We start from the raw sequence: 25,532 nt of genomic DNA on the forward strand, positions 1-25,532 counted from the left end.
AAAATGTATAAGAACATTATAGCAATCCACAATGTTTTAAAAGAAAAAAGCTACATAGTTAAATTTTCAACCAGCTCAATATTTAAAAAAATTAGTAAAGATAATTTGAAAAAAATTAAAAAAAAGAAGAAGAAGAAGTCAATTTTGGGTAAAAAAAAAAAAAAAAAAACATGTAAAAAAAATAAAGAAGAAACAAAAGTGGGAAAAAAAAAGCCCCAGAAAAAAAACAAAACAAAAAATTACAAAAAAAAAAAAAAAAAAAAGCTGCTACATAAGAGAAAAAAAATATTATAATATAATAATATAATTATAATTATAATAATAATTATTATTATATTAAGTATAATTAAAAGGCGTGGGGAAGTTACAGTGCTTTCCCACATTTTTTTAGAGTTCTTTAATATATTGATTTGTACTATTAAAATAAAATTTTAATTTATTTTATTTTAATAAACTTCAAAAAAAAAAAATTATCAATATCTAGACAGGAAAAAAAATAATACCAAAATGAAAGTAAACACTGAAAGAGAAAGGTTCATCTTCTTCGTGGTTTCTGTAATGGTGACTGATTAGACTAAAAGACTAGTACTGCTGTGTACCAAGTACCAACCCCCCACACTCAAAAAAAAAAGAAAAAAAAAAAAAGGAAAGGAAAATTAATAAATAGTCCTTTTCATTTACTGCTACTTCAACGATTTTTATGCAGTAACTGTCTATTATAGCCACAGCCCACCATTTTTTTTTTTTCTTTAAAGACTTACAGCGACTTTGCTGTTCATACCTAAAGAGAAGGGAAGAGAAGAAATCTCATCAAAAGATGAAGAAGGCATGCTTAAACCCTAATGTTAAGCTCAAGCTTTCTCTTCCTCCTCCCGATGAAGTTTCTTTCGCCAAGTTCTTGTAATTTTTTCTCCTCTTTATTTATTCTCATTCTAGATATTTTCTTACGTGCATCCCTGAGCTCATGGCTCTTTCTTAATTTCTGGTAATAATTGCAGAACCCAGAGCGGCACGTTCAAGGATGGTGATCTGCTTGTCAATCGAGATGGAGTTCGAGTTGTCTCTCAAACGGAAAGCGAACCTGTAAGAAAAGATGTCTTTGTTGCTTGTGTGATCTAATTAATTAATTAATGCTGTTAAGTTTGGACACAAATCTTATTTTTAGTTAACCATTAATAGATCCTTCAGCCTGAGGGATATGAAACATGCTCTTATCAATTAACGTTGTTGTTCTTGTTTAATTTTTGAAATTAAGATCCCACCCCCGTGAACTGATGACTGCTAGTTTGTGTTTTTCATTTTTTTTTCCTTAACTTTTTATTTCCGTTTTCAGCCACCTCCAATAACGCCTTCAGACAACCAATTGAGTTTAGCGGACATGGACATGGTTAAGGTCATCGGGAAGGGAAGTAGTGGAATCGTCCAGTTGGTACAACACAAATGGACAAGCCAGTTTTTTGCCTTGAAGGTATCATATGATTCAGCCGTTACCTTGCTATATTGTTGGCTACATTTGGCATCCAGAATTTATGTCTTGGACTCTAAGCCTAGTATTAGATCAGTTAATGCCTGAAGTTGCTGTGCTATCCATTGCCAATTAAAGTAATTTATACCACATGTTGCATAGTTTTTTCCACTGGTTTCTGGCTACTGAAAATGACTTCAATTCACAAACATTTTTAACTGTTAATTTGGATAAAGAATAGCTAGTTTTCTGCTGTTGGTGCAGCGGATTTCTTCTGTGCCCTTTTCCCTAATTTAATTTATAAACCCACATCCAATTCCACTCATACTAGATTTTTGAGATTTAAGTTTTGAGAATTAGAGCAATTACATCATAGTTTTACTAGCCCTTAAGTCTTGTATGCTCTGATATTTTGAGTAAAACTCAGTTATGAATATGGGAGGAATAGGCCTCTCACGGTTATTTTGAACATCACTATTACATTATATATGAAGTGGTTTCAAGTGAATATTTCTCTTATAAACTGTACTAATATTTACTTCCTGTGTGTGTTGGGATGCTTATCATCTTTTTATTTCCTGTTTGGTTAATAATCAGTATACCTTTCATTTACTTGGCTAGTTGTAACTAGTTCAAATTTGGCATTCTTGTTCAATTTCAGGTTATACAATTGAATATTGAAGAGCCTGCACGCAAGGCCATTGCTCAGGAACTGAAAATTAATCAGTCATCACAATGCCCGTATGTTGTCATGTCCTACCAGTCTTTTTACGATAACGGTGCCATTTCAATTATCTTAGAGTACATGGATGGTGGATCTCTAGCAGATTTTCTGAAAAGCGTTAAAACAATTCCAGAACCATATCTTGCTGCCATCTGTAAGCAGGTAAAACATGGAAAGTTCATTTTATTCCCGTGTTTCATATATTTATAGCAGATACGAATTTCTCTATCATCAATCTGTTTTCCCATAAATACAGGTGCTCAAGGGTTTGCTGTATCTTCATCATCAAAAACACATTATCCACAGGGATTTAAAACCTTCTAATTTGTTGGTAAATCATAGAGGAGAAGTCAAGATTACTGACTTTGGAGTGAGTGCAGTCATGCAGAGCACGTCTGGACAGGCTAATAGTTTTGTTGGCACATACAACTATATGTCTGTAAGTAATTTGATTGTAAATTTGATTGCTACAGCTTTTCCACTTTCTCTGGCGACCATTATGTGGCCTGAATCTGAAATTTTAAGAATTTTGATGTGTGATTATTTTACAGCCTGAGAGAATTAGTGGGGGGATATATGGCTATAAAAGTGACATTTGGAGCTTGGGGTTGATATTGCTGGAGTGTGCAACAGGCCAATTCCCATTTTCCCCTCCAGAGCTAGATGAAGGCTGGACTAATGTCTACGAACTGATGGAAGCTATTGTTGATCATCCTCCTCCTTCTGCATCAGCAGACCAATTTTCTCCAGAGTTTTGTTCATTTATATCAGCATGGTAAAGATAAGTTGTGCTTGAAGTTTCTTAATGCACCTTCTAATACTTGGATAGCACCATTTTTTTGTTACTTTTTCTTTTTCCATATAAATTTGGCTTTTTTGAGGATGTGCATTTGCGGTTGAAGTAGGATCAAGGAAAAAAGGAAGTCATGAACTTTTTAAATCAATGCCCAATGTTTTCCATTTTTGTCTAGTCTTTTTCTCCATTTTGGAAATATCATTGACTGAGAACTCAATCTGCACTGATTTATGGCATGTTCCAGAGGGCATGGTTAGTGCTGCAAGCTGCTTCTTTTTTTTTTCAATGGGAGTATTATGCTCTGGCACTCCTTTTCATTGCTTCTGTAGTAGCTTTGGGCCTCGATTTTGTGAAGTTACTGATTTTCATTCTGCGGTTCTGTCTTCTTCCAGTGTGCAGAAAGATCCAAAGGATAGACAGTCAGCACATGAACTGATGGTATTTGAAGTCCTATGATTGTTAAACTGGGTGGGGCAATTAGCTGTCTGCCTGTTACTGGCACTCCACGTCCTTTACTCTTTTCTCCTCTCTATCTATATGGAATGTCATTAATACTCAGCAGACTGCTAATATCCCACCCTTCTTTTGCCTCTTTTCAATATGTTCAAAACATGTTTATGCTATTAGTGGACGCTCATGGATCTGACTCTTCTTTTTCTCTTTCTAATTTCAATACCAGAAACACCCATTCATGAACTTGTATGAGGACCTGCATGTGGATCTCGCGTCATACTTTACAAATGCCGGCTCTCCTCTTGCAACCCTTAAAACTTGTGGTAAGTCTAATTTTCCCATTCACATCGTTTCTTGAAATCATTTGGTCTTTTTTTTTTTTTTTTTTTTTTTATTGTTTCTTTTTTTTTGGTATGGATTTCTTGTGAAGATGTAGTTGCATAATCCAAGTCTTATTAATCATTTAATAGTTCGCCTGTGTCTATGTAATTAATGCATTTTCCATGTCGACCATAACTCTTATGAGAATTCATGTCCTTTAGAGTTGAATTTAAGCCATTGTGTTTGACAAAGTGCAGATACTATATCAGACTCTTGAGAGTTATGGGAAGTTACCTATTGAAATTTTGAAGGCCTGAAGAAAGATTCTTAACTGTCATTGTGGCTTGAAATAAATCAACTTGCTGAAATTACAGTGACCAGGGCGGAGGTTTTCAAACCATTACCAATTCACAAAAAGTGAAGATTTACCGTATTACCTCACACCGATCCATGGAACAGAGAGTGTATGGTTTCGAGGCTTTTGATTTGTGATGGATGTCAAGGAAAATAGTTTTCTGTATAACTTACCGAAATAAATTGATTTTATTGTTTGTCTGGTGTTGCCAATGCATCAAACTCCTGTTTGAGAGGTGTCATGACGTTGTGTGAAACTTTGACCTTTCAAACTCTTGAGGAACTTCAGAGTCCTCTTACGATATGATGTCTGTTTTGGGTGGCCACGAGTTTGTTTTTCCCTGACTGATTCCCAATGGCAGAATAGTAAGAATTTGCGGATCAAGAAAAGGTCAATAAACAAGAGTGTTTTCTAAAATCTTGAATTATGTTTTGCTTAAATTTAATATTTTATTATAATTTTGTATTGTTTTGATATGTTGTAGAGGTTGAAAATAATTTTTTTTAAAAAAAATATTTTGAAAAGTATTCTCTATCATATTTTCAAAAACTCTCTTCATCTTAAAACCTCTGCAAATAAAAAATGATATTTAAGAGTGTAGTAGTGATTGTTTTTTTAAAGTACTTTTTATTTTAAAATAATATTTTTAAAAAATATATATTTTTAATATCATCATATTAAAATATTTTAAAAATAAAAAAATATTTTAATTTAAAATAAAAAAAATTTTAAACATTTTCCAACTAAACACTGCCACAATGTTCCCTGCTTCTACACCTGTGAGGGAGTATTTACGGTGTGAGGTGGCGGGTTTGAACAGCTTGAAGACTGGAATATCACGACCTGAAACCTTCACCAAACTCCCAAGATTACATTCTAAGCTTGAAACTAGCTCCAGTACAAGTTGGGAAACACTGAAATGTCTGCCAAGTAGGAATCAAATGAATATGCTGATTTGCAAAATGAGATTTGCAAAAACCAGTCAAGGTAATTCCCATATATTGCAGTTTAAATATGCTGATGATTAAGGAGTTACAGGTAATCCATGGGTGACGCAAGTTACTAGACCGTTCTCCTTCCCAATTCGCTATGAGCGGTGATATTGTCTTGGCTTCCTCTTTGGAGAGCAAGCTTTGAGAGGCACTCTGCCGCGGCTTCAGCCGCAGGATAGACTCCCTCACCCCGCGCCACCAAAGAAGGATTCTTTTTCGAGCAATGTCACAGGCCGCCTCGTTTGTGGATCTGGAATCATCGTGGTTTCAAGTATCTGTCACCTCTGTACAGCCAAAAAAATATTGCTAGATCTTCTTCTCTTCTCAGCATCAGCTTCTAATGAAACAATTTGAGAAGGTAAAAGCTGATCAATATACTTGAGGAAAGGGGACTAAGGAAATAGGAGAGGAGCGTTATTAAGCAGACCTGAGGGCCTCCATGTCCATCGTAGACACCAAATAAATAGGCCGCGAAGCAACCAAGACTCTGATTCATATGCCTTGGGAGACAGCCATCCATTAACATTTGGGTAGGGATTTGCGTAAATCTATGGACAGTAGCAGCAACATCTTCACCCTCAGCATCCACTGCAACTGACACAATCGCTTGAAAATTACTACAAGTACTTTCTTCAACCTCCATTGGAGTTGGTGACTTCTATCACTACATATTTTTCTTCTACCGACACTTCTCGCTTGGCTGGTTTATGGTTTCCTTGAAATTCAAGCTACTTTCATTTTCAGTTTTCATTTTTGAGAAAGGGGCTTCATCTTTTCCCTTCGCTTCACCGTCTGCCACTATTGGCACACCGCCATTTTTGCCCACTCAGTGCACTATTACTTCTGTAACCTTCACTTTCAGAAGCAATGGACGGATCACAAGGCATCATTAGCTTGGTTGGGGGGTTTGATAACAAGGTTGCCCTGTCTGCAACACGCTTAAGCCCCGAAGCGAAGCAATGCAGATTGAAATAAGAAGCAAAAATGATGGGGAAAAAAGCTTGGATTAAATGAGAATCAAAGAAATTAAATAGGTACTAGGAAAATTAGAAATTGATGCTTCTATCCCACCTCAAATTAAATCTTTCTCTACCTTTGAAGCAACTCTTCGAACCTTTGGGCTCAAGAAAAAGAAACGAACGAATCACACGACATAAACACGAGAAGACAATCAACTGATGACACAAGAAAACAAAAGGGGAAAGAACGTTGAAACAAGATAGAATAGCCAAGAAAAACACAACCAAAATGGGTTCCTTGAATCTTAGGCAATCTATCTCAACCTCCCGGGGGTTGGCTCCTGTATCTCTCTATAAATGTTCACTTCACAACCTTCAACTAACCGAAAGACAAGAACACTGAGACACTACTAGGTTCCAGGGATACGTATGAACAAAACTTCTAAATCAATACACTTGTAAATATTTTCAGGAAAAAAACAAAAAGAGACGCGAACAAAGACAATTTAACAGTTTGGGATTTGCTAGACCTTTAGAAGAGGGCAGGTTGATCACGGAGGCAACGCTCAGAAGAGACACGTCATATGGCACATCAGATAAGACTTCAAGATGTGAGACACTCGCATGTACATTGACAAGTCAGCCCCTTAATAAACAAACAAACAAAAAAAAATCAATCAACTGTCTGTTGGGCCACTCAGCCAAGCCCGCACCACTAAATCTTTAGTTTTTTTTTTCTTGTAATTTCATTTTTTTAATTTTAATAATTTTTAACAAATTTTTATGATGTTTTTTAATAGAATATTATTTAATCTTCACTTAGTTTATGTATAAGATTTCATCATTTTTTCTTATATTAGGATCATTCTTTTTATGTTAATTTTTTTCTCTTTTCAATTTTATTGGATCACTTTTTTTCTGCATGTTTTTATATATATAATTTATTTTAAAAAATAATGTTATTAAATATAATCAAGTTTATGGCCTATTTTTCAAGATCATATATTTTGCATCTACATTTATTTCTCAAATTTCTAACTTATTTTTAATTAAATATCATTTATTTTTACTTGATTTTCACACAAAATTATTACATTTTTTTTATAATATATGTAACTTTGTATAATATGTTTTTTCTTTGATTATATTTAATTTTTTTCATGTGTATGTCTATTTCTATTGATTAAATAAAAAAAAATATTCTAAGAAATAAAGTTATTAATAACAATCAGGTATATGACCTGTATTGTGAGACCAAATATTTTAATTTACATATGTTTTTTTCTAGTTTAGTCTTTAGTTATTGTTAAAAAAAAATTAAAACTTTTTTAACACGGATGATTATCAATTTATTTAATTAAATACATAAGTTTTTCAATTTGAAAATTTTTTTTATATCAAAAAATACATTAGAAAAGCCTTCATATTTATTATTTTTTGTTGAAAAAAATTATCCAAACCCACGGAAAGGCATGGGTTCAATAGCTTGTAAAAACTAATGGAAAAACACATTCAAGGACTCTTTATATTTCCATGTATCTCTTTCTCAATCATTCCTCCTCTTATCTTATATTTCCTCTCATCTAGTCCTCATTTTATTTCTTCTTCTTCAATTCCTCAGTAACAATTCCTCTATTATTTAAATATATTTTTACCCTTTACAAAACCTCATATTCAACCCCTTTAAAAACATCTTAAATATAAAAGAATAACTCAATTGGTTAAATTTTAAATTTGTTTTCCACGTATCATTATTTTAAATATTATAAATTTCAGGACCACTGAAAATTTATATAATTGTTAACTTTAAAGTCTCAATAACTTAGTCAAAATACGTATAAACTAATCTAAACATCAATAATTACCATAAAAAAAATTCTTAAACCACCCACCTACCCTCTCTAAAATATCATAACCATCGCCACTTTATACCACCCAAACAGCCTCCAAACCTTCTCCATATTTCATAGAAGATACACCACATCATTTTTGAGATCCAACAACTCTTTAATATTTTCTAAAAGCTAAATGAATCATATTCCTTCATCACTTTCTAAGAAATTTTTAATCTTTATAAAGTATTTATCAACATCCTTTAAATCTTCTTTTATGTCTAAACCTTGATTCTATTTTAATTTTATCTTCCTTTCTTTTTTATTTTACAGTCTAGAAGTGCTCAAATCGTGGTCGAACCATGGCAACCTCAGCAGTTCAAGACAGTCGAGGACTTTTAAAGGTAGAATAAGGATGGAATCCCTTGAAATTTCATCTCTTCCTATCACCCTCGTATTCTATGATTTTAACTTCTTTTTTTTTTTTTTTGTGTAAATCATGTTTTTAAAAAATTTAAATTTTTTTTACATGTTTTGGATGCTTTGATATGCTAATTTTAAAAATAATTTTTTTTTTAAATATTATTTTAATATATTTCATCATAAAAAATATTTTAAAAAATAATTACAACGTAATATTTTTAATCAGGCGCTGACTCTCTTTTCCCTTTTTTGTTTTATTATTTCAATTATTATGGCCGCTACTAGTCAGGAATTTCTAGAGAATTCTTCACTTTTTCTAGCAATAGATTTCCTTATTTGCATCTTGCCCACTCATACTTTCTTTATGTGCACATAAGGCCCTTATGTTCTCTCATTTTCTATATTAACCCTCATACTTTCTCTTATTTTTTACTTTGGCCCAATATTTTCTCTTATTTATACATTCATCCCATAAACTCTTTTGTTTGTTTTTGTTTTATTTTTTTTAATTGCATCCCTCTCATTAAATAAACTCCTTTTTTTATTCAATTAATTTGTTGAATATAACCCTTCCACTCATCACTTGCACTCTTAATATTTAATAACTCTGAAACCTTTTATCCGAGAGTTGACACAATAATTTTCAACCACAAGTCTATTTGATTGTAATAAAAGATAATTTCTCTAACCATCTTTACCACTTTAATATTTCTCTTTCTCCTTTCAATTTTACTATTTAATTTTAATATATGATATTTATCTGTGGGTTTACAATTATTGCAGTTTTATTTCACAAAAAAATAAAAAATAAATCAATATTACAACTATTTTTCATAAAAATTCATCTTAATATTTTATATTTGTAATAATCTAATTGTATAATATTAATTTTATTTAATTCAAGTTAAACTTATCATGGAAAGTTGTATTGTTAACTTATAATATCTTTATATTAGATTTATAAATATAAAATTAAATTTATGACACTAACTAAATATAAAAAAATTAAAAAATATTTTTTTATCTCTTACATTGTTTAGAGCTACTTGTTTATAAAAGAAAAAAAATTGTATTGTTAATGTTTTTTCTTCATTTAAAAAAAGTGAAAAAATATATTGGAAAACTATGGAGAACTTTTAAAATACGTTTTCTAAATTTATAAAAAAAAAGCTAGTTTTTTTAATGGGAAAATATTGCATTTGAATAAAAACAATTTAGTTTTTTTCCTAACTCTATTCTTTTTAAAACATTAAAATATATACTGTTTCTAAAATCAACACAGTTGCTGGCAACCACTCCAACGATTCTTTTCCAATCAAAATAAATGTACACAAAAAAACTATTACATACAGGGAGGGGTATTCAAGAGTATAATTGTGATTATTTTTTAAAATATTTTTTTATATTAAAATGTATTAAAATAATATATATTTTTTTTATTTTTAAAATTAGTATATCAAAATATAAAAAAAAATAATTTTTAATTACAAAAAATTGAATTTTTTTTAAAAAAGGGGGGTTTTCTGAAAATGTTTTGTGGAGAAGAGACAAGGATTCCAAGGAAAAGAATAAAATAAATAAAAAAACAATAAAAATTTGTAGCCCTGTAGAAAAGATGGGAGTCAGTGGAAAGGGCATAATGGTCATTTCATTTTCCCCTCCAATCAGACTTTAGCGCTTGTGCTTCTTTGGCTACCTACCATGCCGCTGCTCCAGGTAATTTCAATTATATATATATATATAAAAGAAAACTCTCAAGGTATAATAATAAAAATAAAAACAAAAAAAAAAAAGAAAAGGAAAAGGAAAACAAGGGGCGTAGAAGGCGATAAATGAAAAGACGAAAGAAGAAGACCCTTAACTACTTCTTACTGTCCAAAAATCCTGAATTTTGGTAGTTGAAGTCTTCATTTATTGATCGATCTAAGAACCAAGATCACAATTCTCTTTCTTTTCACGGGCATCCATTGCTTTGATTGATTGGTTGATCGTAGTTTAGTATAGTTTCCCCTTCCGAAGAAGATGTTTTATTCTTCACTTTTGTTGCTTAATTTCTGAAGCAGGCCAGGTCCGTCCAGCAATCCAACCTCTCCCCGGTAGCTTACATATGGATCCAAGTACAGTTTTCCTTCCTGTCTCTGTTCTACTTGCTCCATACAACGAGAGTAGAATCTCTCTCTCTCTACAACTGGGTGGGGGTTTGCTTATAATTATGAATTGAGTTGGATGGAAGATGGGTATTGTCGTGTACTATGAATGATTTGAAAAAAAAACTGTGATGTGGTGATTTTAGGAATAGTAGGAATGGGAATGATTTTGTGATCATATCAAAGGATTTTGTATATCTCTTAACTAATATGTTAATGTGCTTGTATGAAACGTCAGATTTTAACTGCTGACTTCCTCCTCCTGCTGTTGCAGATGCTTCCATTGACGAGAGAGATGGTTTCAGGAATGGCGTCGAGAAAGTCAAACCTGTCTCTGATAAGCACATTGATCTCCTCAGGCCATCTGCTCGATATTATGCAACATCTAAGGGTACTCTTCTTATTCAGACTTGATTTTATGGTTCTTTATATATATATGTTAATGAGCAAAATGTCAATATAACAACTTATCATGTAAATCTCAATGGTTTGCTTGTTTCTGTCATGCACCATGTTTCTCTATAACGTTGATGAGCAAGTCTCTGCCCTCCCCTCTCCAGATGGGACGGAGCTAGAATGACACAAATTTCCTCCCATATGCTAAGAAATATTCATGGTTGAGCGTCAATGTTGATCAGAGCATTAATGACCCCTTATTTTTTTTTTATTATATATATGTTTTTGGAGATTCAAGTCCTTGACTATGAATCTGAAGCACTCTGATATTTTTAGAATGTACTTCTTTGCCATTAAATAGTATTTCACATTTTTTAAACATAAATTATTTTAGGAACCAATTTTTATCTACCAACTATATCAGGGTTATTGAATCCTGCTGCCTTTTCATTTTCCATCTGCTGATTGATTTATTTTTTTAGTAGCCTTCAAATTTCTTTTTGTTTTTTTTTTCTTTTATAGGAGCATTGTTGCATGTTTGATTGTGTACCTTATGGAATTATTTACCTCATCATATGACTTAATGTGGTGGATTTTCTGCCATTTTGATTTATATTTTACATCAAACTGATGTTTGCACTATTAATTGCTTATCCGAACTGCTGAGAGACGTTGTGCAGAACTGCTGATGGTAGGGCAAGTGACAGATGCAACAGATGGAGAAAAAGGAAAATATACGCTTGTTAGAGATCCTGAGGATTTTCAAGGGATCTATGACAAACCCCTTCCATGCTTTGGCTGTGGGATTGGATGGTTTTCGTTAGTATTCTTCAAACTACCGTGTTTCCCTCCATCCCCATTTCTCCTTTATGATGGTTATCTTTTTTGTTGCAGTTTTCTTTTGGGATTTGTTTTCCCGTTGATGTGGTATTATGGCACATTTCTTTACTTTGGAAATTACTACCGGAAGGATCCAAGGGAGCGGGCGGGCCTTGCCGCTGCTGCAATTGGGGTAAACTCTCTCTCAAAATAATTATTCTGTGGCTAGTGAAGCAACAGGAGTCCGAGTCTGAACTGCATTTAGGAGATGATAATCAGATTCTCATCACTGTCTTCCTTTGTCACTGACCTGATATGTTAAACAGTTACATTTATAGCATTCTTTTTTGGGGGCATTGTCCTCGTGAAACTTTGCCTTGTTGAATTTTTACGCAATTTTGATCCTTGATTTTAATGCTGTTCCTGGTACAGGCAATGTCGTTTTCTGTCGTGCTGCTGGTCATAATAGCTTATTGTTCTCTGTTCTAGACTTGGCAATCCACTTCCAAGTAAGTTCGTATGGCTTTATACATTTAAAAACAGAACAGATTTCAGTCGCAAGAAACTGCATGCGCAATGTAGATAAAATGTTCAGGCGGAAGAGCACAAAGAATGTTGATACGAGAATGTTCCTTCACAGTTGGAGATTACCTTCACGGCTACATTGAAACATTTACAAATTCCTAAACTTTCTTCCTCCATATGCTGGGCATACATAAAGTCCCAAGTGAAGAAAATCTTCAATTAGCTTGAAATTTACTTGTGACTGAAAATAGAGGCATTGTTTATATACAATACATCTTGTGAAAATAGAGGCATTGTTTATGTGCAATACATCTTGTGATTCGTGAAAAGGAACAATTTGGTTGTTGTTACGGGATGGTGCGTGTCCATTTCCTTTAAAATGTTAAATGGAGCATAATACCTTGCACTTTGATGTTACCCTACTTGGAAGGCTCAAAACTCGCAAGTTCTATCATCCTGAGCTCTCCTTGGGATGCTGCAGAGGTGAAGAGGGAATTTGGTATGATTTGTTTTTGTTTTTGTTTTTATGTATTTTTTTTTAAATGTTTTTATATTTGAAAAGGTATTAAATTGATGTTTTTCTAATGTTTTGTTTATAATGGTTTTAATGTAATGATGTTAAAAATAAATAAATAAATTTTAAATTTTTTTTAATATATTTTTAAGTAAAAAATTTATCTTAAAAGGTGTCTACATGCTATACTTTTTAATATTGATAATCACAATATCATTATATTTACAACACAATCACCATTAAAAAAAAAAGGTGTGATGAAGAAGATGTTGGAGAGTGATTTTTTAAAATAATTTTTGTTTAAAAATAATATATTTTTTATTTTTAAAAAATTAATTTTGATAACAGCATATTAAAATAATTTAAAAATATAAAAAAATATTAATTTAAAATTAAAAAAGAAATTTAAAAAGTTTTAATTTTTTTCTTAAAATATTTTTAAAATGAAAAAAATAAAGATAACAAGGGACAGATAATGCTTGTCGAGATTGTTTTTCTGTGCTAAACTGGTTAGACCAGAACATTCATAAGAAAATCTTTTCTCACAGCCTGGCATTAGAATTAAATTTCGGCTGACAGGCTATAGAGCACGCCCATTTCCCAACCAGTCCCTGAAACAGCTCGGTATTTACTAACACAGTGGAGGGATACGATCAGCTCATGCGCGCCAGCCCATGCGCACAATGACTTTCAATCTTAAACCAGTGAAAAACCAATGAAACTCTCCTCCAAGATTATTTTTTTTCTTCTCAAATAGAATCATTCAGTAGCAGTACAAGCCTGGAAGTCCTATATGTCATACGAAAAGCTTCTTTAATAAGACTGCAGGCAAGCATGTAGGCTCCCCCGAACCAGCAGTCCATAGAGAACCCACAGCTCAGAATGATTCTTGATTGAATTGGCTGCTGAACAAATGCTAAGGGAATTTAAGAAATGATCCCAAGAATATTCCAGATATTCCTACTTGTATTGTCCCTTATAATAACTCGCCTATAGAAATTGACATTCTTTTAGTTATTAGAAAAGTAGTTTGATCCTATACCAACCATATTCTATTGCCAAATATTTATCTTATTATAAACTTTTTACCTCTATTATATCTCAATTATTTATTTCAAGAAGCATTTAGGAAGTTGTGGATGATCTAAATTGGAGGTTAGTAATTATAAAAGAAATGAATGCTCTAAATAAAAAGGGCACATGGAAAGTAGTTGACTTTCCAAAGTAAAATAAAAAATTCAAGAGCAAATGGGTTGTATAGTCGAATGCAAAACAGGTGGAAGTATAGAAAGATACAAGGTAAAGTTTGTGGCAAAAAGCTTCACACAAACATACAACATTGCTTATCAAGATATATTTGCTCTAATAGCCAAAATAAACTCAATTTGTGTATTATTATCTTTAGTAGTGAATTTTAATTGGTCCTTAAATTAGATGAATGTTAAAAACATTTCTAAATAAATACTTGAAAGAGCTTTTATATGGCCTCAAATAGGCTTTTAGAGTATGGTTTGAATGCTTTAAAAATATTGTAAGACATTATGATTACTATCAAAGTCAAAGAAAATTATACAACATTCAGGAGAATGTAAAATCACTATCTTAATTGTTTATGTAAATGACATAATCATAACATGTGATGACAATGTCGAGTTGGAAAGACTTAAAAACAAAACTTATTGAGAATTTTAAAATTAAGAATTTGGATGTTTTGAAGTATTTCCTTGGAATGGAGTTTTCCAAGTCTAAAGAAGGTAAATTTTCACTCAACAAAAACATGTACTTGATTTACGTGGTGAAATAGGATTGTTCGGATGCAAAGCAGCTAAAATATTAATTGAATCCAAATTAAAGTTCCAACTTATCAAAATTAAAGAAGTTGTGAATAGAGAGAAAACCAAAGACTTGTGGGTAAATTAATTTATTTAGCCCATACACCCCTAAATATAGCCTTTGTAGTGAGTATGCTCATCCAACTCATGCATTCACCTAGTATGGAATACTTTGATGTCATCAATAAAATCTTAAGGTACTTAAAAAGGACTTTTAGAAGAGGTTTGTTATTTAAAAATATAAAAAAATTATAGTTTAAAGTCTACATCGATACATATTAGGTTGGAAGTATAACTAATAGAAGATCAATTTCTATTTAATTAAGTCAATAAATTGATTTCTAGATAATTGTCTCTGTCTTTAGTTTATGTATTGTAAAATTAGTATTACAAAGTCATATTATTTAAATTCGTAAGTTATCAATCGTAAGATTTTCATGACTAAAGGAGGAAACTTATAGTAATAAAATTTCTTATCATATTATGTCATTAATATTTAAAAATACCATATTGTGTATGAATAAATCTAGTATGAAAATAAACATTTTTTCATTAATGAAGTTTATCTAAATCCATTAGTGTTTTTAACATAAATCATGAATGATTCTTAATATAATAAGATGATTTTGAATCATACATATTAATAACATAATTTAAAAAACATTCATAAAATAAAAAAAACAGATTTAAAAATATTCAAACAAAACAAAGAAACTATATCTAGAGATTAAAATGAATGAGTTAAAGTGTACAATGTTTATAGATTTAATAAATATAATTACATTACAAATTACAAAAAAAATATAGAAAAAAAGGAAAAAACATTATGGATGCAAAGACCTTTTCATTGTGAATTCACACAGTGAAACCTAACTACTCCACTTCTTCTTTCTCTTTTTGTGATTTTTGGTTGCATGGATGAATGAAAACCATGTTTTCTCACCTTTATATATATATATATATATATATATATATATATACACACACATATAATCTCTTCCTCTCTCTTACCGATATTTACCATAACATTATTTTCATTTATTTCTTCTTTCTTTCTCTTTTCATGTCAGACTTTTTCTCTCTCTTTACAATACATATATCAGTTTAAGGTTAGTGATGGCTATAAGATGAAGCTTCTAAGTGCTAGTTTGATTATAAAGGTTGGGTATTTTAGTTTGGAGAAAGCTTGGTTCAATTGAAAAGTGTTGGATAAAATATCAATTTGTGGGTGGCTTTTATTTTGTTTAGAAGAAATAGACTCTCTCTCTCTCTCTCTCTCTCTCTCTACCACATAAAAAAAAAAAAGGTTTGCTTCTTTTTATTTTTATTTTCCTGACACTTCCTTTAATTTTCTCTCACGATCTTACTTAGTTTTCCTTTTTTCCTTTTGGGTTTTGCACTTTTATGTTGTTGTTCATTGATGATTTTGTGTTCATGCTTTTTTCTTTCATGTCTCCCTTGGCTATGTATACTTTTGCATCTTGGATTGGATTGTTGTTGCTTTATCAACTCTAGTAGCTTTTCACCAGCACCTTTCTTTTTACGTTGTTGTTCATTGATGATTTTGTGTTCATGTTTTTTTCTTTCATGTCTCCCTTGGCTATGTATACTTTTGCATCTTGGATTGGATTGTTGTTGCTTTATCAACTCTAGTAGTTTTTCACCAGCATCTTTCTCCTATTATTGGCTTTGCTTTGGTTGTTTCTTTTCTTTCTCTTATTTTTATGGCATCGTTGTATAACTTAGCTTCATCTTTTATCCCATGTTGCATTGTTCTTCTCTAATCTTAGAAAAAAATTGATTGAGCTAACTCACTATATTGTTGGGATTGTAAAGGTTTTTTTTTTTTTTTTGTTTTGGCACCTCCCTTTTAGCTCTACCCTTTTCATTTTGATTGATTGCTATTTTGATTGTTTGTTGCATCTGTTCTTGGTGCAACAATTGCATACCCAATGTTTTGCTTCTCTTATCTTCCTTTTTTCTTACCTTCCCTTGTTGAATTTTTTTTTTTAAAAACATAGTGAATGGGCATATTTAAGACCAATTTAAAAGTAGGGTCTACTCACTTATATGGTTAAAATTTTATTTGAATTTAATCTCCAACAAGAGCTTTTTAACATATAACATTAATATAATTTAAATAAATTATCTATGAATGAGAATTTGATCTCAAAGAACCCTTGGTTAGTATGTGTTGGAGAAACCCAAAACCCTTTAAAAATTGTTATCCCATATAAAAAATAAACAAGTTTTGTTTGTTGTTTATATAGTAGGAAGGTGAAAAGTTAAAATTAAAACCAAAGGATACCAAAGCTTTTAGAGGGGAAGGGGGAGATCCTAAGTAAAGTGGACTTTGGGCTTAAATTCACACATGGGCATGCCTAACCCAGCTTGGCTCGAGCTTGGGGCTTGGGCTTGGTTTGGGTTTGGATTTCTTATAAAATAATTTTTTAGGCTATAAAAGATTATTTTTCACAAGCTTATTTTTTAGCTTGGGTCTAGTCCAATAAGAATTATTATTTCTAGTCCATTGTCTTGTCCAACCCATGAATTATGTCTAATTAATTTTTTCAATGTTTTCCCTAAATCATAACTTAGATAGTTTTTCTAGTTCTTTAAAGCCAAAACTGTTAAATTTAATTCAAGTTTTATTATAGGTAATTAATGGTAGTAAACAAAGAAGTTTATTATGGTATTTTTAAGAATTTGTTCTTAGAAGTTTTGGCTCCAAAGATGCACTACAAAAATAAGGTTGTAGGAAGAGTTTTCTGCAATGTTTTTTTATAGATTTTCTACACTCTTCCTTACCTCTAGTGTTAGTATTTTCTTCTAAGCTTTGAGATTCTTTTTTTTTAATCTAAAGTTTATGTTTGGTTTCTTGAGAGATACTTGAGTCCATTATTTTTTGTTTGTTGATCTTATTTAGAAGTGTATCTAAATAATATAGTATTGTTGAAATTTTAGGAGGCTTAATGTAAACATTCGAGATGCACAGTGAGGATTTAGAAAGCTTTAAGAACAAAAGATATGACATTGACAATAACAAAAGCTTCATTATTTTTAAAATATTTAAATAAGTACTCTTCTTTATTTTAGTTCAAACATACATATTTTATGTGATTCCTATGAATGTTAGGATTGTGATTAAATCTCTTATGAGACTTTGGATATATGTTTAATATGCATGCTAATATCATTATGCATTTTTAGTCTTTAATTGCATTTTTGTCATGATATATATATATTATTTATAAACTTGCAATCTAAACCTGTATGTTCTCTATTTTTTTTTTTTGGTTATCTAATTTAATTAGAGTGCTTTGTTGTGATAAACTAAGTAATCCATAATCACTACTCTAATTAATTTTCTAATATTTTTTTGACAACAATCTTAAGGCTTTGATTCAATTTAATTAAACTTTGTTTAGTTTATCTTGTGAAAAACCTAAATCAATTGTTAAATTGTTAAAGAGGATATTAACATCTTTAAACTTTAAGTTATAATATATATATATTTTAGTTTTTTTTCCACACATATAGATATTTTTTAACTAAATGTTTTGATCTATAATCTTTTGTTTAGTTTATAGCTTTATGACTTTTAGTTTAATTTTATAAGGTTACTAAATATCTTTTAGTCAAAGTTATAGTTATTATTCTAAAATTATTATTTTATACAGTTTGTAAGTTTTGATGCATGTCAAATATCATTTAGAACTAAACTTTCAAAATATTGTTTTTTGTTTAGTTTATACTTGTCATATTTGCAAACTTTTATGAATAATCATGCAAATTGTTTAATTTTCTTAAACATAATATATTGGTATGATGCAAGTTAGAAGGATAATATAATGATTTAAATATATCTATATTTGATTTGTTTAATCATGCATATTTGAAAATACTTAATTTGTTTAGTCTTTTGTAATTGCTTTACATTTTTATATATACTTATTTATTACTTGCTTGTTGAGAAGCCAAAATTTTTATTTATAAAAGTTTTAGTTATTTTTATAGAAAATAAACATGTCTCTATTTCAAAAAGTGATTGTTCTAATTAATGTTGTTTTGGCAACTATTATTTTTATAAAGAAAATTTCACCATCACCTATTTTAGTACATGGTGATAAATTTTAAAATTTCAATGATTTGGACTTCAAAAGGTGGTAACCAAAGATATTATTTTATTTTACTACCTTGAACTTGACAAAGTTATTAATTGAATAAGGACCAACGTTGTCAAATAATTTAACTAATCCTACTATAGTGGCAGCTATGGATGCTTTGAATTACAACGATTTCATATCTAAAAAACCATAATTTAAAAATGAATTGTACAATAGTACATGATATGTATAGTTTGATCTAAAGTGCAAAGATGTTATGAAAAGTTTTGGACGAGAAGTGCATGGCTAAAATGCTAACATGAAGAAGTTTATAATACATAAATTTTTGGATTATAAAATGACCGATTCAAGGATGGTTATAAACCAAGTTTAAGAGTTTTAACTATATTATATATGATATTTATTTTTGAATGCATGACTTTGAGTGAATCTTTTCAAAAAGATAATAAGTTTTTTTAGAGAAAGCTAACTTTCTTGATATAGCTCACAAAGCAAATATTGTGAAACAAATGGCAAAGTTCCACAATAAAATAAAATAACAAAAAATAAAGCTTGTTGTAAAAAAATAAAGAATTACTAAGAAGTTGGATAGCAATTGTTTTATCTACAACAAAACTAGACATTTAACCAAAAATCACAAGAAAAAAAGATCAAGAAATAAAGCTCAATAAGAAACTCATAAACAAAACAAAAAAAGATTGCTTAGGCCAAAACATGACCGAGGTTTATCAGTTTTAAAAATGAATTGATCTATTGGTTTTTCAAATTCAATACAGAAAATTCAGTTAGGAATATGGACATAATATATATATATATATATATATATATATATATTATATATATATATATATATAAATATAAAATCTTGACACCCTCAATCAAGAAGATCTCTAAAAATTAATAACTTTTATTTTTTAAAATATTTTTCGAAAAATTATTTTTAATATCAATATATTAAAACAATTTAAAAAAATAAAAAAAAATTAAAATAATTTTTAAAAAAACTTTTATGCAACCCCATTTAAAACACAATATCAAATAATAGCTAAATCTCCGTTATAAGAAGACCACATCTTAGCAGTAGAATCAAAATTTCGATTTGGCATATGTACAAATAGAAAAGAATAAAAAAAGAAAGAAAAGAAAAATATGAAATCTTGATACCTATATACATGGGAATTATTGCCGATTTATCAGTAAACTACAATTTTAGCTATTACAAGCTAATTTCTTGGCAGGCAAAATGAGTTTCACACCGTATGACAAGTCCATTAACGTTCTATAAATCATGGATTCAGATCTGTCAGGACCCGTTCACTCAGTGGAGATTTCTGTGTTCATTGCATTTTCGACCAAGACTGATGATTGGTCATGCTGAGTAGATGCTGGCTGCATTTCTGATTTCTTCTTCTCTTTGAGAATCACCTGCTTAGGCATTACCTCTAGCAGAAAGCTCCCTCCATTCCATGCAGCTGCTGAAACCTTGAGTATTTGGAAGACCACATGCAATTCATAGGACAAAAAGATGGGAACTGTGAGTGCCATGGTTGCCACAGTAAATATTGCTTGCAACAGAATGTACATCAGCAGGCGATTCTGGTCCCCAAGCAAACCACTCAATTGCCACCATATATTATTTGCTTTCTGGGCTTTTTTTGAGAGCTCCCTAACAGACAAAACAGCTATTAGGAGAAAAGTTTTTCAAGCTCACAAGTTATAATTATATGCATGGCAAAAGATAATGCATATAGTTAAACCATGTGCAAATATCCATGTTCACAGAGAACTCAGAACCTGTAAGAAGTCATGACTTCAGGATCTCTTAATAGCCTCTGCCTACGTAGGACATTGACGATAAGGAAATAAAGAGCTTGCCACAGGGTATAAGCAAACAAGGGCACCCAGAACAACCATGTCAAAAGGTAGGATTTGTCTTCCACTCCATATGGCCATGAGACTCTGCGGGAAGTTTCTTTTGGATGCATGGCTTCAAAGGTTGCAGGATTCCACCACCGAATAGTAAAGAAAACTAACCCTGAAAGGAAAACAGCTCATAAATTCTGGAGAGTTACTAATGATTGACCAAAAAACATTAACTTGGCCCTTCATTTAAAAGGGCTCCAATGGCCACTCCTTGCTGGTTTCCAGGAAAAAATAACAGCTGTTGAGAGCATGAAATTTCTTTTTTTCATTAGATTTATCAATAGATTGAGGGGCATTGGTTTCAAAACTTTGTACAGGCTATAATTTTTTGTAAGTAATCCTATGCTGAGCCAATAACAGAGCACATTGATCCATCAGATAATTAGTTTAGTTGTTTCTTAATCTATAAACCAAGTCACAAAGCATAATACAACTTGCAGGGCTTTTTTGGACACTCTTAAGTATCAAAATTGTCACTCCACTCGCTTCCAGTTTGGAAATGTCATCCTTACATACCCTTGGAGCAGCAGGCATTAAAATGAGATAACATAGAGAAATCTTAATTAAAGAACACTTAGAAACCAAATAGATTTACAATGGGATTTTCAAATGCAGCAGTACATTGGATAATAGGAGAGAGATGGTTTTCTATTATGAAAATATATGCATAATTTGGTCTTCGAAGTTGTAAAAAGGGTAGATTTAATGGTAGAAATTGGATCCAAAATTTGACTAGAGGAGAGTTCAAAATAAATAGAGGCAGAAAAATCTTGGAAAGTTAATAATCACAAATACATTAGACCTCAGAAGTAGGATGAACAATCCTTCTTTGTGCAGAGTCCAGATTTAGTTTCAATTTTTAGCAAATTCAGACATAACCAGTTGTGGCACAAGTCTGATTTGTTTAGATAACTTGCACATATAAGTTCTCTTAAGGAGACATTTTCTCAGTGTTTGCAGGTTTAATTGCCCCATGTCCAATCACAATAGACAACTTTTTTATCCTCTAAGAACCCTCATCAACAGTTATTTAGCGTGATATGATTAAGACATGCTACATGTTGATTTGCCTTCTAATACAGACAGTCAACACTCAAGTTAGCAAAACCAAACAATGAAGTAATACATGAAAATAACTGTAAGTTTGCTCTAAAACGAATTGAACAGCAGAACACACAGGATTTAGGTTTATGAATAAGAAAGCGAATTAGAAGTTTCTCAAACAGAATTTGCTAAGCTGATTTACCTCAAAAATAGTATGAATGCAGAGATCAGCAGTTTATGTAAAATAGGAATACATGCATGGTTTCACTCTATTGGGGATAAGGGGTGTTCTATACAAGGCAACCCAGAGAGAAGAAGGACCATCTCACCAGGTAGAAGATGTATTAGGACACTAATAAGTTTGTCAGCAGAACTAAAAACCAAGCTACAACGCCAAATAATCAATGCCCATGCCAATGGTCCCTACAACATTTAAATGAGTGAGAAGAGGATAAAATGAAGCATTCATCAATTAAAAGGTTGAGTTGCCACAAGCATATTTACTTCAGCAAATGAGAAGCAAACCATGAAAAGCTTTTCATTCTTTGGATATAGAAGAAGGTCGACCAAGAAGATCGTATTGGCATAATAGCAAAAATCCTGAAACCAAAACACTAAAGTCAATTAGTCATTGATGTTCTAGACAACCAAGTACTGACTAGTTAGTAAATAAAACTTAAAAGCAGAGCATTTAGTGACCAGATATCTCAATTTTTTGAAAGCTTTGCAAATCATGCTACTTCAGAAGCATTTCTATTGGCATACTTTAAAAGGGCCCTTGAATTGATGGCATCTTATGTCATGTTAATTCCTTAAGATCTTAACAATCCTTTAGTCCCAACTATATGGGGTTCTGCACAAATTCTGTTACACAATTCTACTCTATCCATCATCTAGTTCCTCAAACATGTCTTAATAAGCTCTAGGTCACAATAGCAAAGACATGACTGAACATATGGCTCCCTAAAAATGACCTTCTTGATGCATACCCTGGCAAAATTTTAAATATAGAGGTTCATGTACCTATGAGAAGTTAAAAAAAAATTAGACAAAAGAACAGCATACCAGAAGATAATAGTGCCATTTCTTGAACCGGTAGTATATCCACCGGAGAGGAACAAATGTGAAATAGAAGAAACAATACACATAAGGGATATCTTGTGGCCCTGAACATTTAACAAACAAATCAACAAAGGAATTCTTGAAAACAATTGACAGTTACAAATTCCATCAATTAAACAGTATATTGTTACTCACTCGCTCCCAAAAGGAAGCAAAAACCCCCGAACCCGAGAACACCAAGAAGATAAGTCACCTACAAAACAAAAGGCAAATCAAGTCCATAACTTTTGTTGCTAACATGCTCATATAACAGCAAATTTTTTTTTTTTTTGTTATATATATAGCAAGACCAGCCAATGTTTATACGAATTCAAAAACAAAACTTTCATGTTTCAACCAAAAACCAATCATGAAATGAATAAAACAAACCAAAAACAAAAGGGCTAACCTTATTAATAAACCTTTCATGTTCCTCGGCTTGTTTGGCAATCTTAACAGCCTGTTTAGACAAGATCTCTTTGGTTTGGTTCGCTTGTTTTGACAGCATCTCCTTTGTTTGAGCCATTTTCTACAACAAAAACAAAGCATGTCCAGGTCGTTAAAACAATCAGAATCACTAAAGCCAACAAGAAAAACAGAGATTTGAATGTTACCTTAGATCTGTCCTTCAGCCTCTGTTTCACCTTTTCGAACGAATCCCCATTTGTTGTGATTATTTCCTCCACAAGCTCTTCGTTGTTTGACATTTTTTTTCCTTTTCTCTTACTATTTGATTTCCTTCTTTCTTGTTTTCTTTTGTTATTGAAAGAGAGAGGCGCAGAGAGAGAGAGAGAAAGCCGAAGCAGAAGGGTTGTTTTTGTTGCTGTTGTTTTTTTTTTTTAACAGGGAAATTTTCTTTTTTATTTTCTCTCTCTTATTTTTTTTTTAAATACTGTTTAGAGAATGTATTTTATATAAGTGTTATGGATATGGTTTTTTAAAAATAAATTTTTTAAAAAATATATTTAGTTGTGATTAGTTTGTTTTAGATAAGTATTTAATAAAAATTTTGATCGAAGTTTATATATTGCAAAAAACCACATGTAAGGTGTTTGGATAAAATTATGGTCATATTGATCTAGGTAATTATATTACCAAAAACAAAAACCATTTAATTATTTTTTAATTTTCAATTGCATCAATTTGCATTTCATTGACATTAAATTTTACAAACCATCACACCAATTACAACACTTTTTTTTATTGTTCCATTAAACTTGCTACAATCTCATCCCGAAAAAAATCCATATGTGAAGGCCTATGATTTCCATGAGTTTGTGACCGTGAAAACACATCGGTTAAAAAATTATTGGGAACAAAATCAGGATGACGATCAAATTCTCTAAATGCAATATTTTCTTGTGACTTTCTTCTAATATAGTTGTGTAGTGTCATAGATGCCACTACATTTTAAACTTGTGCTTAGTAAAGAAATGATAGTATATTCTGTAAAATTCTACATTTTTTTTCCACTCTAAATGTATATTCAATGACACAACATACTAAAAAGTGAGCACAATTGAAAATTTCTTCTTATGTTCATGGTTGGTCTTACCTGTGAAATTTTTGAAAATAATACCTCTCATCTCTACATGGAACTAAAAGTCCGTATTTATTTAAATATCCAGAACAACTAAATAGTACTTCCCTACAATAACATCTACAAACTTTGTTAATTACTTATCAATAATAAAAATAAAATTACCTCTTCTTGAAATAAATAATATTACATATTTTGGTTTGTTAATACCTTCTGGTGGCTTAAAAAATTTGACGTTAGGATTGTAAATTGGCTCTAGAAATATTCATGTGTCATGTGCTCTACCCTCTCATCCAACCCAAACAAAAGTGAATTGCATGTCAAAGCTAAATGTAGCCATAACATTTTGTGTAGGTACACCTTTTTCTACCGATAAATAATATTTGATTTTATGAAGAAACGCATGCCCACATATGTGTGCCATCAATAGCTCCTACACAATTCTAGAACAAAAAACTAAAACGAATAAAAACAAGTGAAATAAGATATAACCTAAAATTATCAAAATTAGTAATCCATAGAATTACATATTAAAATACTATGATATTGTTACCTTGAAATGCGGCATATATCTTGGATTATTTTCAATTTCCTGTGGTGTGTTTAAAAATTCAGGATCATCAAGTTTAATGATATCCATTGCAAGCAAACATATCATGCGTAGAACTTCATTAAAATATCTACTAACAGTTTTTCTAGAATGTTGAAATATTTTCTGCCCTTCTCTATTTAAAGCACCTAATGATAATGCAAACAAAAACATTCCAACCTTCTCAAAAACACTCATCCTTCTTGATGCTTTTAGCCAAGGTTGTTAAAATCACGAGTTGAATTTTAAAATCTTATGATTTTACGAGTCAACATGTATTTAACGTATCAAATCAGGTTAAAAATCGAAATCGGTCAAACTCGGTCAAAATCGGTCAAACTTGGTCAAAATCGGTCAAATCGGACCGATTTTACGAGTTTGACCGATTTCAAGTTTTAATCGCAAAAGTTAAAAAATTTACTACCTTCCTGTCCGAGTCCCCTGACACTCCACTACATAGTCCCCACCCCTTAATCTTCCCTTTCCTCGTTGCCCCAAATCTCAAATTTTCAATCTTAACAAACTAACACCAGCATTAAAGGATCTTGGGTATGAGAAAGCCTTATACTGTATTTTAGGTTGGGAAGGCATGATTGGAGGATCGAAACCATGTGAAGATAGAGGTAGATGGTGATGAATCAAAAGAGTAAAATAA

The 25,532-nt window shown here is 31.1% G+C and overlaps 3 protein-coding genes and 1 long non-coding RNA gene across 4 annotated transcripts; 2 read left to right on the forward strand and 2 right to left on the reverse strand.

Moving 5' to 3' along the window:
- Nucleotides 1–505: 505 nt before the first annotated feature.
- LOC118046037 (mitogen-activated protein kinase kinase SIPKK) lies at nt 506–4,315 on the forward strand. The gene is made up of 9 exons (XM_035054801.2): nt 506–900; nt 999–1,083; nt 1,334–1,468; nt 2,127–2,351; nt 2,446–2,628; nt 2,741–2,964; nt 3,378–3,423; nt 3,665–3,761; nt 4,017–4,315. The coding sequence occupies exons 1-9, from the start codon at nt 818–820 to the stop codon at nt 4,034–4,036; spliced, it is 1,098 nt and encodes a 365-aa protein (XP_034910692.1). The 5' UTR covers nt 506–817; the 3' UTR covers nt 4,037–4,315.
- LOC140954980 (uncharacterized) lies at nt 3,209–6,976 on the reverse strand. Its single transcript, XR_012168700.1, has 2 exons — nt 5,534–6,976; nt 3,209–5,443 (listed from the first exon to the last, which is right to left on the reverse strand). It is a non-coding gene; the product is annotated as an uncharacterized lncRNA (long non-coding RNA).
- Nucleotides 6,977–10,086: 3,110 nt separating this feature from the next.
- LOC118046038 (uncharacterized) lies at nt 10,087–12,624 on the forward strand. The gene is made up of 5 exons (XM_035054802.2): nt 10,087–10,437; nt 10,742–10,858; nt 11,544–11,682; nt 11,758–11,875; nt 12,115–12,624. The coding sequence occupies exons 1-5, from the start codon at nt 10,428–10,430 to the stop codon at nt 12,169–12,171; spliced, it is 441 nt and encodes a 146-aa protein (XP_034910693.1). The 5' UTR covers nt 10,087–10,427; the 3' UTR covers nt 12,172–12,624.
- Nucleotides 12,625–19,714: 7,090 nt separating this feature from the next.
- LOC118046039 (glycerophosphocholine acyltransferase 1) lies at nt 19,715–23,594 on the reverse strand. Its single transcript, XM_035054803.2, has 8 exons — nt 23,363–23,594; nt 23,158–23,277; nt 22,905–22,962; nt 22,713–22,813; nt 22,152–22,247; nt 21,977–22,070; nt 20,475–20,715; nt 19,715–20,346 (listed from the first exon to the last, which is right to left on the reverse strand). Exons 1-8 carry the CDS (start codon nt 23,453–23,455, stop codon nt 19,995–19,997), a joined length of 1,155 nt encoding a protein of 384 aa, XP_034910694.1. The 5' UTR covers nt 23,456–23,594; the 3' UTR covers nt 19,715–19,994.
- Between the last annotated feature and the right edge of the window lie 1,938 nt (nt 23,595–25,532).

The sequence above is a fragment of the Populus alba genome, chromosome 18 (assembly GCF_005239225.2).
Source record: "Populus alba chromosome 18, ASM523922v2, whole genome shotgun sequence".
Lineage (NCBI taxonomy): Eukaryota > Viridiplantae > Streptophyta > Magnoliopsida > Malpighiales > Salicaceae > Populus > Populus alba.

Bases quoted from the DNA above. Each gene is read 5' to 3' on its own strand.
- LOC118046037 (XM_035054801.2), top strand. From the start codon at position 818: ATGAAGAAGGCATGCTTAAACCCTAATGTTAAGCTCAAGCTTTCTCTT. The intron at 1,469-2,126 runs GTATCATATGAT...GTTCAATTTCAG, and splicing joins GCCAGTTTTTTGCCTTGAAG to GTTATACAATTGAATATTGA. The intron at 2,629-2,740 runs GTAAGTAATTTG...ATTATTTTACAG, and splicing joins GCACATACAACTATATGTCT to CCTGAGAGAATTAGTGGGGG.
- LOC118046038 (XM_035054802.2), top strand. The intron at 11,683-11,757 runs GTTAGTATTCTT...TTTTTGTTGCAG, and splicing joins TGTGGGATTGGATGGTTTTC to TTTTCTTTTGGGATTTGTTT. The intron at 11,876-12,114 runs GTAAACTCTCTC...TTCCTGGTACAG, and splicing joins TTGCCGCTGCTGCAATTGGG to GCAATGTCGTTTTCTGTCGT.
- LOC118046039 (XM_035054803.2), bottom strand. From the start codon at position 23,455: ATGTCAAACAACGAAGAGCTTGTGGAGGAAATAATCACAACAAATGGG. The intron at 22,814-22,904 runs GTGAGTAACAAT...TTAAATGTTCAG, and splicing joins TTGCTTCCTTTTGGGAGCGA to GGCCACAAGATATCCCTTAT. The intron at 22,248-22,712 runs GTATGCTGTTCT...TTTTGGTTTCAG, and splicing joins AATGGCACTATTATCTTCTG to GATTTTTGCTATTATGCCAA.